The 18645-nt window shown below is 40.7% G+C and overlaps 2 protein-coding genes across 2 annotated transcripts; both read right to left on the bottom strand.

Moving 5' to 3' along the window:
• Nucleotides 1-1217: 1217 nt before the first annotated feature.
• On the bottom strand, nucleotides 1218-9498 carry nus1 (NUS1 dehydrodolichyl diphosphate synthase subunit). Its single transcript, XM_083898316.1, has 5 exons — nucleotides 8958-9498; nucleotides 6226-6354; nucleotides 3846-3998; nucleotides 3421-3520; nucleotides 1218-2398 (listed from the first exon to the last, which is right to left on the bottom strand). Exons 1-5 carry the CDS (start codon nucleotides 9355-9357, stop codon nucleotides 2308-2310), a joined length of 873 nt encoding a protein of 290 aa, XP_083754442.1. The 5' UTR covers nucleotides 9358-9498; the 3' UTR covers nucleotides 1218-2307.
• A 1516-nt stretch (nucleotides 9499-11014) lies between these two features.
• On the bottom strand, nucleotides 11015-17524 carry cgrrf1 (cell growth regulator with ring finger domain 1). Its single transcript, XM_083898787.1, has 6 exons — nucleotides 17380-17524; nucleotides 16719-16855; nucleotides 15864-16041; nucleotides 15491-15638; nucleotides 13021-13128; nucleotides 11015-12114 (listed from the first exon to the last, which is right to left on the bottom strand). The coding sequence occupies exons 1-6, from the start codon at nucleotides 17481-17483 to the stop codon at nucleotides 11776-11778; spliced, it is 1014 nt and encodes a 337-aa protein (XP_083754913.1). The 5' UTR covers nucleotides 17484-17524; the 3' UTR covers nucleotides 11015-11775.
• Nucleotides 17525-18645: the final 1121 nt, after the last annotated feature.

The following is an 18645-nucleotide window of genomic DNA, read 5'->3' as shown; positions in this document are numbered from 1 at the left end:
CTAGTCATACAAAAATGAGGTCAGGGGTCATGTATGCGGGATGATGAGATGGCTGTTGGAGTTTGACTGTCACTGTTGTGTCTCTTCTTATGTGTTACACATACAACTGTGTTGACCTGAATGTCAGAGCCAGGGCAAGGCCTGTAATGTGATCTTCTTCAATATCACCACCATGGAACTATTGTCACCGTTTGACTATTTGAGTGAACTAGTCATATTTCAACAGGTCACCACGTTTACCATTGACGTAATGTAATATTTTAATACTCTCAGGGGCACCCACTTATTTCACATGCACCAAGCCAAATCTGGCACTGTGTGTGTGTGTTCTTGTACTTGTGGCATACCGAGGACTAGTGAGGGTTTTTAACCAACAAAGTGATGACATTTTGGCCGGCCCTCACTTTGTTTTTATTCAAATCACTTCCTTAGGTTGTAAACATGCTATACTCTGTTTTTAACAGAGCTCCTCAATTTAGTACAAAAATCCGTTTTCCAGCCCTGGTGTTTCACACACTTTTGCTCTGGGACTCCACCTGCAGACATTTTATGGTACTGCACCCAGTAGTTCTTTATAGATGACATTCATGAAGTAGATATGTGTAATTGTGTTTATTTATAAAGTAGAAATGCTGGTCCTCACTTTGCCAGCACTTTTACCTGATCCTCAGTATGCAGCAAGTACAAGAATGTGTGTGTGTGTGTGTGTGACAGAGTCCAATGCTGTTTGTTCGGTCAATATGGAGGAAGCCACAGCAGAATAAAAAACCATAGGTTCTGATGCTCCATGATTATATGCACAGATAACGGTCAGTGTGGCATTGCTTTAATTGCTGCAGACCCGTACGTTGCCTTGCTGCTCTGGAACAATGTGGGCTTTATCAAACACTTGGAGAAAGCTGTGGAGCTGGTGGTCTTGGGACAGTCGTGCCAGAAGAGCGAGACAAACAATGAAACTGCAGGTTTTTACTCATCACCTACTACTCTTTATCAACACATCCTCCCTCACACACTTGGTCTAATCTTCACTGATGTGTGTCACTCCTCCTGGTTCCAAAGGGATTTCCCTCTCAGAGATTGTTCATTTCCAGAGGCCACAAAAGTACAAAGAATCCATTGTTTAACAAGAAAAAGTTAGCGAAAAGGTATAGGAACCTTGTTTTATCTCTTTAATCATGGTGCTGCTGAAGTGTTTGTGTGCACACCTCAGGGACGGCTGAACATCAGAGCAACATCAAACAAAACGTGCCATTTCATGTAGAGTTCACTGCATTAACCTCAGGGATGACAGATGCCAGACTGCACAGTATATACACCAAATGGATGAAACGGTTACACTAGAAAAAAACATTTGAACTTACTGATGGAGGCAGCAGTGATGTATATTTTGTTTATCACTGCTGGCAGCCATGTCTTCAGCTTCAGTGAGCTTTTGTGTCTTCTGCAACCACAATTCAAATTGTTCTATATTCAACAGTTCTGACGAATCATGTTTGACCTTTCAGTTTTTCCCTGATGTTACTGGTTTTATGATGTACTAATGTTTTTATTATACTTTTCAATCCTCATAAAACATTTCATCAAAGCAGTAATTTGACAAACTAAACCAAACCCAGCATCTAAATACAGACCATAAGTTTAAGCCACGCTGTCTAATGATGACCTGACAACTCAGTCAAAATGATGGAGGGAGTTTGGATGATTCTGTCATGGTGAGTTGTCAGCACAGACGTGCACACACACACACACGCACGCACACTAGCCAAAACACACAAACACACGACTGTAAGCTGGAGGCCACAGGAACAAACACAGATCCACATTTATTTGCCATATTTACACATAAGTAACCACTATGTCCCTAATCTCAACTCCTGTGGTGTTGCTAGTTGAACTCCCTAAACTGCAGCTGTATTTCCCAGGATGGCACAAAGCCTTTCTTTTTCTTCTTTGTTGTACGTCGAGTGAAGAATGCAAGTCATTTCTCTGGGTCTTCAGCAGTAAACAGCAGCTGGAGACTGAATGACAGAGTCTGTGAGAGGACAGAGCAGGGTTTGTGGAACACCGAGTGTGTGTGTGCAGTGTGTCCCCCCTCTCATGCCACTGTATCTCTCTGTCAGAGAACATGTTCATGGAACATGATGACAGGAAGTAAGCTGCTGGCTGTCCTGGCTCCCTCGCCTTTAGTCTGTTAGAGATCCAGGATATGGGGACAGGGCCAGTGAGGGACACAGCACGGCCCTGTCCACACTCACCCCTGACTGTGTTAAACCCACACTTCTCTTCTTGGAAAAAAGCTGAAGAAGGTCACTGGCCGAGCCGCTGCTGACAGGCACTGTACCGCTGCAGGGCCCCCAACAAGTCCTCATAGGACAAGTTTCTGTGGGAGGGCAGGGAGCTGAGGACAGAGCAGAACACACGTCACACACAGCTCAACAGTGCTATCTACTGTTCAAGGTTTTCAAATCAATTCAATTCAAATTCAATTTTATTTGTAGAGCGCCAATTCCCAACATACATTATCTCAAGTCTCTGTACAGAGACAACATCATTGAGAGCAGAGAAACCCAACAATTCACACAATGAGGAAACAGGGCAATGGAGAGAAAAAACTCCCTTTTAAAGCAGACCTAGACCGGAAGTTCCAATTTAACGCTGTTTTTTAGTGCGTATCTGCGTCATTACCTTGTTTAAGAAGCCCTGAAGGTTCAAAACAAACATTTCAGCCATTGCTGAGAACGCTGTGTTTTATTATAATCTCGGGCTCAGCAAGATCTCTGAAAAAACTCGGTTACGTACACACCGGTTCTCCGGAACAGCAGATCGTCCGGAGAGTAGTGCCCGGACTAGTGCCTCCGGGCACTAGTCCGGGCACATCCGATTGCGTACATTGAACCACAGAAGAAGAATAACGTTCGTTGTGGAGGTGTTTCACGAGCGACAGTGTCTTCTGACTCTGGGTCTGACTCCGGGTCAAAGTCATAAAAGGGACTGCGGCGGGGAGTCGTGAAGAAGCTATTTTTAAACATTGTTAAAACAATGTTTGATAATGAGTAGCAGTGCATCCACCATTCCAGAGGGGGAGCTGCGCTTATGAGAGCGGGTGTGCTGAATATACTGGCCAATCACAAGACTCCTGAGTGAGAGAGTTGAGTCTCAAATCTCGCGGCTGGAAAACACCGTCAGAAAAGAGGATTTCTATCGGCTCGTTTACAGCAACTCGGAGGTTATTGACCATAAAAACAAGTTAATGTAGACCTCCATAACTAACATATATGTGCAACAGGACCACTCTGTTTGAGCTTTAACAGATCCAGACTCAAAGATGAGCAGTGTCTGCCTGGACCGATTGGGGTGAAAAGGAAAATTGGGGACAGAAAGGACAAGAGGGAGATGAGGTAGAAACAGACAGTAACTCACATGAATTCAGTGAGTCTGATGTGCCAGGGGAGGAAGCCCAGCGTGCTGTTGACTGAACCAAACTTCACCACCAGCTCAGGGTCAGGAATATTCTTTGACTCTGGAGGAAACAAGGACAGGAAGCATGTAATCAGCACAACTCCCACTTAAAAGAACAAACATGTGAAGCTTTTTTAATAACGCTGACTTCATGTCAAGTGTCGTATAGAACACTTCAATGTACGTGTACATCTTCAATGTCAGGGTCAGGATAAGATAAAGATGACAACAGTGTTTTACTGTATATATTCTGTTCTTCATTTTGATCATCATTCCCTTTTTTTTTTAAATATTGTACTGTGCAGCTCAGTAATATAGGCAAATAAAAGTATCTGATTTGGACACAGTATCAGCAGATAATCAACAGTAAAAAAGTCTTGTGGTACCTCTGAGCAGTACATCCAGCATGGTGACGCTGATGTCTTTAGAGCACCTCTCTTTGCTCTCCACAGAGCGACAGAGCTGCTGCGCTGCCTGGACGATGCTCTGCTTCCCATCCTCTGGAGACAACACCTTCACTGTAGGCCTGCAGGACACCACTGACACACACATGCACACGCACACGATTACCCCCAACCCACAGGAATTGTGTACCTTCACAGGGTCATAGATAGTGACAACCTGCTGTTTCTGCATGTTTGAAGTAGGATGTTGTCCATAAGTAGTTAACATGATGTCGTACATGGTAAGAATACGATAGATTTTGCAACACCAATCATTTGTGTTACATGTTGTTACTACAGTATTGTTGGAAAAAAAATGGTCAGGCCCTTCACACCTTAAGAAACCTAGTTTTAACTTATAACCCAGAATGGGGGGCAGAGCCTTCAGTTACCAATTCAATTCAATTTTATTTGTATAGCACCGAATCATCCTCTTGGCTTTGCAGCAAGAAGACCCGTGTGCTAGCCCCGGTTGGAACAAGGGCCTTTCTGCATGGAGTTTGCATGTTCTCCCCGTGTGTCCATGGTTTTCTTCTGGGTTCTCCGGCTTCCTCCCACAATCCAAAAACATGCAATATGGGTATTAGGTAAATTGGACACTCTAAATTGACCGTAGGTATGAATGTGTGAGTGAATGGTTGTTTGCCTCTATATGTGGCCCTGCGATGGACTGGCAAACTGTCCAGGATGTACTCCACCTATCGCCCTATGTCAGCTGAGACATGAAGTGTTCTTTCTCCCCAGGTGGGACAGAGCTGGGGTGAACCCACTAGGAGAAGTAAGTGTTGAGTGTTAGTTAGTGTGTGGGACTTCAGTACCTGCTTCTAAAACCTATCTATGATTGTACATGATACAGAGTGTTATGTAAACAAAGGTTTGTTTCATTATTAATCTGCCAGTTTCAATTTCTGACTTTAGTTTCCCACACCACATTGATGGGTGCAATGCTCCTGTAACGATCTCTTGTCATTAAGTGTCTGGAAACAGTGGAAGCTCAGTTCATCTTATAGTGCTTTTCCATTATACAATTCTAGCACTATTATGCTCCACTGTAATTGGTTTGGTATCAGTCACGTTGTTTTCCATTACCACAGTACCTCCTCTGGGAGGGGTCATCATAGCACGGCTGCACAAAAAACTGCTGTGGCGTTGTTTTATATGCAACACAAACACGCATTCACTGAACTAAAATATGGCTCACGATAGCCAGTGCTGTCTCAAAAAACACCAGACTCCTCTGTTAAATATTGACATTTTAGACATTTGCTTTGCTAAATTTTGGAGATTATGGCATGTTTTTGTAGGATTTTGAAGTCTTTTCATCATGTCAGGCACGTCAGTAATCTTAGCAGGTTTTAGTCGTAGTACTGATAGATGCAACAGAGGCACACCCCCAAAAAACGCAATGGTTAAAAACATCTCTAGCTTCTTCCAAGCATTTTTCAAGCATCTTTAGATGCTGCATGTGAATGGCACCTGACAGGAAATACTCCTATAGCTCAGAAAATAGACACAGAACCTCATTATGATGCTTGAAAGCTGAATTCTAAGTATAAGTATAAGTTATACGTGGTAAAATGAAGAGCTGGGCTCTTCTTGGTGAGGTGAGCCTAATGATCTGGCTCACTAAAAAGAGCCGGAATGGCCATCACAATTAGGTATGTGTCGCTGCTTTGGTTTCGCTGCTAACAAAAGAAGAAGCCTTAAAACATTTCAATACTGCAAACAAAGCATTCTTTATAACCTGGATTTTCAAAATAAATGAATAAAAACCTAAAAACTTTTTATTTAAAATAAAAAAAATTTAAATAAATGTTTACAACAACAACAACGAGGCATCATGTATAGTGCACATGCTGATACCATGATGAAACTCAATTAAAGTATGTGTACACACTTTCACTTCTGCTATCAGGCCACTCAGAAGAGATCACATGGGCCATCAAGCCATGCGTTTACCTTCACTGTACTCACCAGTTTAGTCTAAGGCTATTTACAAAGAACAGGTTATGCTGACGTCTCCTGGACAATGTGTTGGTCCTGAATCGTTTTGTTCAGTTCTTTGTGTTAGAGTTTGGCTTTGACAAAACAAAGATGCATCATTCCATATAATAATTCCTTTCCTTCCATTCAGGCTCTCACTGCTGCTATCAGCGGTCTTTTACCAAATACTGACATGTTTATAATGAAAAGCTTATTAAAAGGCCTGTTATTCGTGCTACGGGATAAAGCCCCTGTCTAAAAGGTTTTCCCTTTACATTAAATACAACAGTTTAACTGAAAAACAAGACTAGTAGACTATTACAGTGCTGAAAGAACTTACCATTGTGGTGTTTGTCAGTGCCATTGCTCAGGAACTCCACGTTGTACTTTGATCCATCTCCACCAAGCAGTTTCTGCTGCTTCCTCTCGATCTCCTCCAGCAGACGGGAGTTGTTCTTTCGAAAAATACCTGAGGGAGAGAGATCAGTGTCGATATTGATAAGATAGCTTTATTTATCCCACAGTGGGGAGAGTACAGGGTTTCAGCAGCTCCGTATACAGATTAACAATTACACAATGTTATAAAAACTGTACATAGAAAGAAATAAGATAAGAGTGAATGTAAATAAGGTGCGTATTAGGTTCAGGTAAAAATAAGACAAATCTAGGCAAACAAGACAAACAGGACAACAACTGTAAACAATAACTAAACAGACTAGCTAAAGACAAGGAACAAAACTGTAAACAATAACTTAACAGACCAGTAAAAAAACAAAAACTGTAAACAATAACTTAACAGACCAGTTAAAAACAAGAAACTGAACTGTAAACAATAAACATAACAGACCAGTTAAAAGCAAAAAAACAAAACTGTAACAACAATTTAACAGACCAGTTCAAAACAAAACAACAAAACTGTAAACAATAACTTGACAGACCAGTTAAAAACGAAAAACAAAAACTGTAAACAATAACTTAACAGACCAGCTAAAACGAGGAACAAAAACTGTAAACAATAACAGACTAATACAGCAGTGACACAAACATAGTTATTTGGTTTGCACACTGTTGTACAGATGGACAGCAGTAGGAATGAACGACCTGCGGAGCCGCTCCGTCCTGCACTTAGGGTGCATCAGTCTCTGACTGAAGGAGCTTCTTAAGGCCCCAACAGTCTTGTGCAGTGAGTGAGAGGTGTTGTCCATGATGGCCGATAGTTTGGCCAGTACCCTCCTCTCTTGGATGACCTCGATGGAGTCCAGGGGACAGCCACATACCGAGCCGGCTTTTTTAATTATCCGATCTAGTCTGTTTTTGTCCCGCACAGAACAGCCCCCTCCCCAGCACACCACAGCAAACAGGACCACTGACGCAACCACAGTGTCGTAGAAAGATTGCACGTGTCATTTGATACACAACGAGTATAAATCCAACTATGTAGCACGACTGCATTACCATGTGACTGTAATAAAGTCAAGCTACTGTTTGTTCTATAACTTTATCTGGAATAATTGTAATTTATATGGTTGTTAAAATGTGATGATCTGACGTGACAAATAATAGAAAACACTTGCCAGGACTCGACCTGCATCGACCCTGCATGACACGGCAGCGGCAGTGTGCGTATGGGAAAAAATAAATAAATGAGTGGCAGTCACACGGCGGACAGTAACCGTGGTAAAGGTCAACATTCTACAGCCAGCTTGATAAGATTTATATCATCTACAGGTAGGCTATGTTGCGTAAGTAACTTGTTTAAATTTGTATATATTTAAGCTCACATAGAGTGGTCCTGTTGCACATATATGTTAGTTATGGAGGTCTACTTACATACATTAACTTGTTTTTATGGTCAAAAACCTCCTAGTTGCTGTAAACGAGCCGATAGAAATCCTCTTTTCTGACGGTGTTTCCCAGCCGCGAGATTTGAGACTCAACTCTCTCACCCAGACGACAGAGTCTTGTGATTGGCCAGTACCCGGAAGTGACATATTCAGCACACCCGCTCTCAGAAGCACAGCTCCCCCCTCTGGAACGGTGGATGCACTGCTACTCTTTATCAAAACATTGTTTTAACAATGTTTAAAAATAGCTTTGTCACGACTCCCAGCCACAGTCCCTTTTATGACGTTGACCCAGAGTCAGAAGACACTGTCGCTCGTGAAACACCTCCACAACGGACGTTATTCTTCTTCTGTGGTTCAATGTACGCAACCGGATGTACCCAGTTCAGGTCTTCGTAAACAAGGTAATGACGGAGATACACACTAAAAATTAGCGTTAATAGGAACTTCTGGTCTAGGTCTGCTTTAATATAATAGATTTTAGAAAGTGAGATAATAGTCTGGAAACAACACAAACATTTTTCCATACTCATTTCCCTCTTCCATACTTATCCAGATCTGGAAATTACTCAAATTAAATTCCATATTTTCCATACTGGGTAGCAACCCGGTCCTTTACTCATGAATGTCTATTATTTACCATTATACGAACGATTGCATATTATTGTTGAATTGTTCGTTATTGTAAGACTTTGGCCGACTGAGACAAATGTGGAACAAACCACCATCACCTCTACAGTCACATGAGGAGGGGGAGGATACTGTGACTCACGGTCAGTGACACTGAATGAACTCTAACACAAGGAGGTGACTGAAAAGAATAACTCTAGATATTATATTGGTATCAACATAGGCAATGAATGACTTTTAAAGACTTTTACAAACTAGGACAGAAAGACGGTGCTTTGATGTTATACATACAATACTTATATTTTCATCAGTTGACTATGCTGCCGAACAGCTGACGTGTGTGTTGTACTTGTGTAGGAATATGTTAATAAAACACTGTTGTTGATGTATGACAGCATGGTCTGCCTGTGATATATCATATATATGTATAATGAAGAGCATTTACGGTTTAAATGCAGATATTACATAGCTCATACTCAACTGCTATCCCTTTCATTTTCTAAATAACTCGATGGCTTGAGTTACGAGGCTCTTGGGTTAAATGTATAATATCACATTTCTGTGGGGAGGTGAATTAAATAAAGACGTAGGTGTTTACCGTTGTTGTCATAAACGCTGACATAAGATATTCCCACAGCCACACACCACACCACCAGGTTGGCTATGTCAGAGCAGCTCGGCTCTTCTTCCGCAACCAAAAGGCCGATGTGGACCGGCAGCTTCTCCAGAGACCTGCCGTCGGACAGACATCGAGAGCGGTGAGTGGAAGTGCCGCTGGCAGGTAGCGGGTTAGCGTTCGCACCGGTATTGCGGTTCGACTTCTTCTGGTGGTCCGGGAAGCCTGCGAGGGCGACCGGCAGCAGCAGCGCAGCCACCGCCCGCTCCCACACCCGGCCCTTCCAACTCCGAAGCCGGACACGGAGCCAGGAAACAAGGGCTCTGTTGACGTGGACCAGAACTAGCAAGAGCCGCCATAACACGCCGCACAGTAGCGCCATTGCCCCGCAGGAATCGCACGCTAAAGTCTTACCAGACAGCGGTCAAATGAGCACCATAGGAGCTTTAAGTCGCTAACACTGTCAGTTTGCTAAGTATAATTCAGTGGTGCCAACGGCTCACTATGCCTGCCGCCATCTTCCCCTCGCCTTGGCAACCTCTGACCTGTGAACCCTCGGCGTCAGCGTCATACACGGAGCTTGTTGATTGGACAGGATGACAATGACGTATCTTCGGATGACTTGACTTCGGCTGTTCGGCTAACTTAGGCTTCAATGGTTGACAGATCATGGTTTTTGGAAGAAAAGTGACAAACATTTGGTCTTTGATATCTTGGATTACTGCCATTTCATAACACTAGACTTTTATACAGCCGTCGAATGATAAAACAGATGTTTAATCTTCACTACCTGAACTACATTCAATGCACTATACAAGTCAAATAATATAAACAATAAACAACAAATAATAATAATAATAACTCAAGTTCAACAAAGTTGTAATGCAATAAAAACTAAAATCTACGTATTTATTTATTTCGTTTATATGCTTGAAAATGCCAAAGAAGAGATCTTGAGTGTTTTTGATGACAAATTAAAAGGAATCGTTTGGATTTTTAACATTAAATGTTAAGTTTGACATTTCTAGTGGCATCTAGTCCAGAGTATAAGCTCCTCTGCTCACCCCTCCCTTCCCTGAGAACTACGGTGGCTTTTGCTGTTCAAAATGCCGCTGTCGCCTTCTACGACCGTATCAACAGATGATAAAGACATGTTTATAAGTTTCACTTCACTTATATTGTTATTTATAGATCAAACATGTGTCATGAATGTGATCGTACAAAAAAAAGAAGCGATTATTTACTGTACATGATCTGAGGGCCATACTGTGGTGTAGTGGTTAGCCGATAGCTGTAGAGGATTTTTGAATCCCACCTCACCCAAATGTAACGTCCTGAATTCCGTCACTTTGTTTACTTCAAGGGGTAAGCATTTAGCATTTAAAGTGAATCAGAGTGCTGCAAACAATGATAATAGACCTTCATTTACTGTTATTAAATGTTAATATAATAATACTGCATTTACATGTTGGTTTTGGCAAATACTGAACTGAACCCTATAATAACAATTATGAACTTATTTCTGTAGCATATTTAATGAATAAAGGTAAATACTACTACAAACATAAAGCCGATACATTATTGTTTGAACTAGTGTACAGTGTGGAATTAAATTGTGATTCATTTAAATATCTACTGAAGTGTCTGTGACCCTGAAATCACATAGGTGACCAACTCTTTGCTCTACTTTCTTTGTTGTTGATTATTTTGCTTTTGTCTTGAACATAAATTAATTTATAAATAAAATCAAGACATGATCATCAAGTGCAAAGACAAATAGTCGAGCAAACCTTTACCAAAAACTCACTAATTAGGGGTAAGCATTGTAAAAAGACAAGAAACAGGTCAGCTTACCTGTCATCAACCAAAACTGAACCAAACAGTCAAGTTAAAGGAGCAGTAGGCAGATTCACTAAATGATGATGTTTGTTGTGTTCCTGTATAAATGATTGACTGAAGTCAGTTTGCACTATGGCCTTGTATATTTAGAATATCTTTAAATAATTCAAGCCATACAAGATTGACAAATTGGAGGATACATAAATAACCTGTACATGGAAATATTACAACATTCATCAAACATGAAAGCAACAGTTGTGACCGATCAGTAGATTTTGTTGAAATCACGCAGCCGTTTTCTGACAAAAATGACCTATTTTCTGGTTCATAAAACAACAGGATTGGCTTAAACAAGCAGTCACTATTCGTTTATGTAGTATTTACACTTTTTTTGTAAAGATTCATAAGATTGTCTGACTGTGCCTCATTGCTATAGTAATGATGGACGCTCAATATAACTAGAAACACTTAACACAAAGGATTTTTTAAAGTCTATAAAGGGAATTCATTATGTTGGTATGCTACCAGTGAGGAGCCTCTGAAAATCTGTGGTTATGGATGACTGGGACTCGGCCTGTTTTGACCATAGTATGTTGTTTATTTTGATTATTGGTACTTGGACTATTGTTTATGTTGTTAAAATCATATTTCTCCTACGTTTACTCTCTGAAGCCTCCTTCACACAAACACCTGCATCCACATGTATGTGCATCCACCAAAAAGGTCATCCAAATAAAACGGGTATTGCATTCCCCACTTATGCCAATCAAAGCTGCAACCAACAAAATAGTTCAAAGTCATTTCACCTAATAAATGCTTATTTAAAACATTCTAATTTGGTTTACAAACAGGTTAGGTTTAACCCTGGATTTGGTGCAGGTGACAGTTAGATGACAGAATAGAATGGAGGACACACTGGGATCACTCAGGAATCAGGACAGTTGATGCTGTAATTTATCTCTCAACTGCCACTGACTGTGTCAGATCCTGCAGCTGCTCCTTGTGTCAGGGTGAATGACTCCAGGATAAAGGCCCTGCAGATGGGGCAGTGCTGAAAGTGCGACATGCAGCCGTCACACACACAAGCATGTCTGCAGGGGAGCAGCACCCTGTTCACTGCTGCATTCTGACACACCACACAGTCTCTGCCTGTGCCCTCTGACCAGTCGTCCTCTTCTCCCTCCAGTGCTGGACTCGGCTCTGCTCTGAGGACCTCCTCTGCAGGTTTGTCGGGTGTGGTGCTGTGTTCTGAGTCAGGAGGCCCAGACAGTGCTGTGCTGTCTGTTGACATGAACAGAGGCTGCAGGAGAAAGCTGGCATTACTTTCTCACAGTGGATCGTTGTGACAGTCATAGCAGAAAAACTCACATTAACAATGGAATGGCGCAGTGTTGTTGTTTTGTCAAACACATCAGCACTGAATGCACTCTATTAGCGCTTTTCCACCGGCCCGACTTTAAACGGCACTACACTACACGACACGGTTTAGCGAGTGTTTCCACTAGCGTAGTACCTGGAACTCAGCACTATTTTTAGTACCTGCGAAGCCCATGTGCTGAGAACCTGCCTGAGACACAGCGGTTTGCTATCATTTCCTAATGTGTTTTACAGCACTTGGCACCTGCAGTGTTGCATAACTGCATTCTTTAAAATCCATGCCTGCATTTGTCTACAATATTTTTTACAGACCAAAGACAGCATCCACCAACAGGTCATTTTGTGACTTTGGTGTTCAACGTCCATTCTTTACATTTACCTCAGTGACACAAACATACAAAAAAGGCAGCAGTCGACCAGCAGCTTGTCTCTGTGAGTATAAAAAAATATTTTCTCTATGGACTTTGGTACAGGACAGTGAGTGATTTACAAACCTTCTTCCAGTCAGAAAAAGGCTGGATAAGGGTTACCCTAACCCTAATCCTACCCTTCCCTTCTATCCCTCATCTTCCATACTCATTCACACGCTGTGTGTCTTGCCCAAGGACACAGCAAAGCAGGGAGTCGAACCCACACTCACTCCACTACTGAGCTCGCCCCAATGGTATGGTGTGGTATAACCCTCTTGCATGACATGACATGCAGATTCATGATGAGCAGTGGTTTGAGATAAAGATCTGTCGGTTCAATTTTGAATTTGGCTAAAAATAAATTACAATCGTTGACTTTGTGAAATCAGCATTGGTGAAAGAGGATTTACATGGCATACCTTTAATTCATACATGTTCCCCTGTGAAGTAAGAAGGTACTGAAAGAGAGCCCGCGCAGAGAGTTTGTATTTAACATCAGGAATGTGAATCACTGTCACACTGGCCACCTGAAAAAAGAAAAGATGATGTTGATATGATAAATATAATGATAAAATAATAACCTTATCTGGACTCTGAAAATCATGTCTCACGTTTTCTGAACCACTCATTGTCATCTTGGAATATGTCCGTGCCATCAGGGAAGAAAAAATCCACTGATGAAATAATGTTGTCATTCAGTATATTCAGGAAGTCCGCCGACCTCATTCTTTGGGCACATAATGTTGCTGAACTTCGACCTGACCAACTGCAGCAACCGCAGATCATACATTGCCCCCACAGGCTTGTACAGTAGGCACTAGACATGATGGGTCGAGGCAGTGTATGTTCTGTCTATTGGACCATGCATGGGACACTGGCAGCCTGCAGGTGTATCTCCATGGCATTAATATAAGAGAACACTGACTCACATTATATTCTCCCGAATTTGTCACCGATGCATCTGGCAACGTTTTCGGCAGTGTGTCTCGTCTGAGCTTTGGTGGTTTGAGAATTATATCTATGTGTGACTGTCACATCATTATTTTATTAATAATAATAATAATAATAATAATAATAATAATAATAATAATAATAATGGATTGGATGAAGTCTTTCTGAAACCTGACTCCTGCGAGATATTCATCAGTCTCATGTAAAGTCTGTAAAGTTTGTAAAGTCTATAATAGCATTCTGACGAGCAGCTGTACACCTTGTGATGTGGAGGGAGGCAAACAAATAGGTAACTCTTGCCTGCTCAGAGTCAGGGTGCAGTGTTGGCAGGTGGCCCTTAATGTAGCTCATAGTCAAGTGACATCTCATTTTCGAACTTTTCACAAATGGATTTTGACTTTCTGACTCAACGTGAGCTTGTTGTGATTCAGAAAAATGTATTGTTCTGCGAGGGTTGGACGTAAGCAAAGCATTTTGTTTTTCACACTTGGATAGGCAGAGGAAAGTGGGCGGGGCCTGAGTCACCACGTTTTCACAAAAAAACGTCAAAAAATAAAAAATACACATTCAGACAGTAATTACAACATTAGATTATTATTCATTTTTTAAATACTCGAATTACACTACCGTTCAGAAGTTTGGGGTAAACTATACCATTTTTTGTGTTTTCCATTAAAACTCACACTTTTATTCATCAAAAGAGTTGCAAAATGAATAGAAAATATAGTCAAGACATTGACAAGATTAGAAATAATGATTTTTATTCAAAATAATAATTTGGCCCTTCAAACTTTGCTTTCGTCAAAGAACCAGAAAAACTGTTTTCAGCGCTGCTAACATCATTGCACAAGGGTTTTCAAGGGTTTTCTAATCATCCAATAGCCTTTTAACACCATTAGCAAACACAATGTACCATTAGAACAGTGGATTTGGGCCTCTATACACCTATGTACATATTGCATTAAAAATACTTTTTCAGCTAGAATAGTTGTTTACCACATCAACAATGTATAGAGTGTATTTCTGATTCATTTAATGTTATATTCATTTAAAAAGGACATTTCTAAGTGACCCCAAACTTTTGAACGGCAGACTATATTCTGTTGCGGGGATTTGATTATTTAGTGAGTCGAGTAGAGAAGGCCGAATAATGTTTTTCCCTTTCATATTCGACAGCCCTAATTAGCACCGCTGTGATCTCCGCATAAGGCCTCCTTGTTTACATACTGTGCACTGTAAAGCCCAACATTGTGTGTGCACTCTCAGATCAGAGGCTGAAGAGACAGCCAAAGTAGGAAATGTTAATGTTATGGAAATGATGGAGCGATCACTCATTATATCTCCAGTCAATATAACAGCAAAACAATTTTGACGGATTTTTGTAAAGGTAAAAATGTTGCCCTGTATTACTTAATATTTTTGTAAATATTTGTGTTCAACGGGCAGAATAAATATATGTAACCACACCATTAGAGAGATCAATAATCAACAATCCTAAATCCCTAAATTGAATTAAACAGCCTCCTAGATTGTTTGTTTTCATGCTAACCTCATGTGACAATATCCATTAATCTCCATCTGTAATCCATAGGAAAATTACAAATACATGAGGCAAACTTTGGATTGGGGAAAATACCAGAAGGAGTAGTTTCACAATCAAGGTTGCCATTTGAGTAAATGCACTTGAGGTTGACTGGCATATGAACACATAGCTATGTGGAAACAATGCGTTACTTGTGACTCTCTGATGTTGCCCTGTCATTAAAAGTTTTTATTTTGGTCATTTCTGCTCACCATAAGGAGAGATGACATCATGCCATGTTAAGCACTTTGAGGCTCAATATGACACACTTGTATACACATTAAATATTATGGCAGTAAAATGTTCACTTTAGAGGTCTGTGTGGACTGTGCATGTAAACGGGCCAAAATACTCACAATATTGTATGTGTCCCTGGCTTCTGGCTCTGCCAGTGTCAGCACAGCTACAAGAGGGTAGCGTTCCCTAGGTAACAGGCCAAAGTCTGTGATTCCCTGGTCAACAGGAATCTGTGTGTGGCATTCCTCAGCGTCTTCACTGCTGACACTGGGAAGGTGGAGTCAAAGAAGCTGCTCCAGGATAAATGGATATCAGCACCACGAACAACCATCTCAGCAAATAATAGCAGTTTTCTCTGATTAATGTTTCCACACAGCAAAAATGAATTGTAAAAAGAAAACATAGTGTGTGCCAACAATATAAAGGGCAGTTTACAGTTAACAACCATATCACCCATTTGAATAAGTCTTTTGTTCAGACTGTAAAGGATACTGGAAGCTCTGGAAGTGATGGTAGCGTAGGTGTAGTGCCTCCTGAAAATGCTGTGGTGTGCTGAGCCTCAGTCCATGCTGATAAGACTGCAGTGCTCCCTGTAGAGCAATAACCTCACAACCCCAAAAACAGCTCAGGACGCAAGGTTCCAGACAGCAAGGCCGCAACGATGCACCATCTGCAAGGGAGTATCTGGTAATGTGAACTTGGCCTAACACACTTTACTTCAGGTTCCATTAATTATACTTAAGTTAATGGTTGAGGCTGGGACACTCTTTGAGAGATTCATAACATATATACTGTTGGTAAACTGATTTCTGGGCGATATACTACTGTAGCCGACAAAGGCAAACGCACTGAAACGACCCAAAACATGCAGGAGGAGAAACGAGCTGCAGATTCAAAAGCAAATGCAATGTGAGAAAAAAAAAAGATCTACAGAAAGAAACAAAGCACATGCATCAACAGAAACACACTGCAAATACAAACAATGCAAAACCAAAAACACACTCAAATCCATAAACACAAGCAGGACAAAAAACACAGACAAAATTCACGTTTGTGAATATGCAGCTCGTTTCTCCTGCTTGTATTTTTGCAGTGCGTTTGCCCCTCTCGGCCGACAGAAACGACAAAACAAGCATACTCAAAAACGGAAGTTTTCGTGCAGCTCTATGACCTTCAGTTTACCTTCAATTGATTCAGGTGCAGACTCTCGCATCATTTAATATACAGCTGACTAACAGTGGAACAACAGGGATTAACTTAATTTCACATCTCTGACATTTTTAAACCAGGTATGCTAACTGACTCTACTCCCATCACTGTTTTCTTAATGATGATAACTGTTCTCACCAGTGACAGATGCTGGACCAGAGCCCATCTCTATAGCAAAGGGATTGGTCACCTGGACCATGTGCTTCTCAGGAGTTGAGAGGATGGACTCTGTCTCATCTGAGCTGCGAAGAATCACAGGAACATCAAAGCCAAACCTGAAAGACAAAAACACTGCATTCATTAATCTCCTGAAAATCACCATCATGTCATCTGTGCACCACAAACATTTGAACCCGAAAAAGGGCTGGGTTTTAAAATATCAATGATTTTTACAAAGGCTGCAGTGACTAATCAAATAAACTCACTATCAACTATTTTGATTAACAGATATTTGGTATATTATGTACATTTGAAAAAAATAAAAATAAATAAACCACATATTTTCAATAAGTAGAAAAAACCACCCTCTTACAAAGACGTGTTTGACATTCATTAGTCATTTTGAGGGTTTTGTATTTAACACTTATTTCTTATATTTTCAAAACTCTTTCAACAGATTTCTATTGTGTTCATGATTGAGCTCATAAACCCTGACACATTCCTCTTCCGGGTGAAAGCATCCCGAGCTTTTGTGAGATGTCTTCTTTCTGCAGTATAGCAGTGGTGAAGTTTGCTGTCAGCAGAAAGGAAAGAATATGAAAACAAAATGGCTAAGCTAGCTTGGCTAAACGACACTTACCACCCGAGCACCACGGCAGCGGTAACAACGAAACACAACGACACCACGCTGATGTAGAACAGTGGCGAGTACTCATACAGCGTGACGAGGAAAACACCTGCCATGGCCGAGCGTAAAGCACTTTATAAGGAGCTCCTCTGGTAAACAAATGGATGCATCCATGGGTAAACTCCACTGCTACCTCTTCTTCTTCTTTTTTATTAATGGCGGATTACATCTTTTGTTTGCGTATACCGCCACCTACTGTACAGGAGTGTGTAAAGGGACTGGATGGGATAGACTCACATTCTCCTTTTTGTAAGGAGAAAATAAATAATAAATAAACAGATAACTAAATAAATAAGTATAATAATAATAATAATTAATTTTAAACATTTAATTATTTAAAAAAATAAATACATTTAAGTAAACTGTTTCCATTAATCTTGTATTCTTTAAGTAACTGATAAGGGCTTTAATTCTTTTCCTCTGCATACATTGTTCTTCTAGTATGTTGTGTATTCCTGTTTCTACTTCCTGTTCACTCCATTCCTGGCTGTCCACTGTTGTAATTCTTCTCCCCCCAACCTGACTCTGAACATTTAAATATTGTCCACCATTGCAATCAGCCTCCCACTCTTCTTGCCCCATATTCCCCAATGGAATATGAACGGTTATGTGATCAAGTTAACTTGCTTTTTTTGGCTATTTTGTCAGCCACTTCGTTACCTTTGATCCCAATATGAGCTGATACCCAGCAAAACTGAACTGTGATTCCCAGATTTCTGATATTAGCTAATAGGTGTTTCACTTCAATAACTAGGTCTTCTCTTATAGAATTCCCAGATATAAGACTTTGCAGTACTGCACTGGAGTCTGAACATATGACTGACTTAAGGGGTTTGACTTCTTCGATCCATCTCAATGCTGTTACAATACCTGTCATTTCTACTGAGTATATTGATAACAAGTTGCTTCGTCTGTGTCCATATTGTCTTAAATTTTGGAATATAAATTCCTTTGCCACATTGACCGTTTTGTGAATCTTTTGACTCGTCTGTGAAAAAGTGTAAATATTCATAATATGAAGAGGTTTGATAACAAAATATTGCGAAATCTTGAGGTTCTGGATGATCTTTTTTGTTTTCAAGAAGGTTAATATTAACTTCAGGGTCTGGAAGGATCCATGGAGGAACACGACTTAATGCCAGTGCAGGGCTGAACTTTAGGTCTTTAAGTCCGTACTGGACAGCAGTATCCTTAATATTCCATTGTTTATGGTATTCC

The sequence above is a fragment of the Microchirus variegatus genome (assembly GCF_963457635.1).
Source record: "Microchirus variegatus genome assembly, chromosome: 12".
NCBI classification, from domain to species: Eukaryota; Metazoa; Chordata; class Actinopteri; order Pleuronectiformes; family Soleidae; genus Microchirus; species Microchirus variegatus.
Note: the sequence above shows the minus strand (reverse complement) of the source record. Positions and strands in the feature narration are given on the sequence as shown.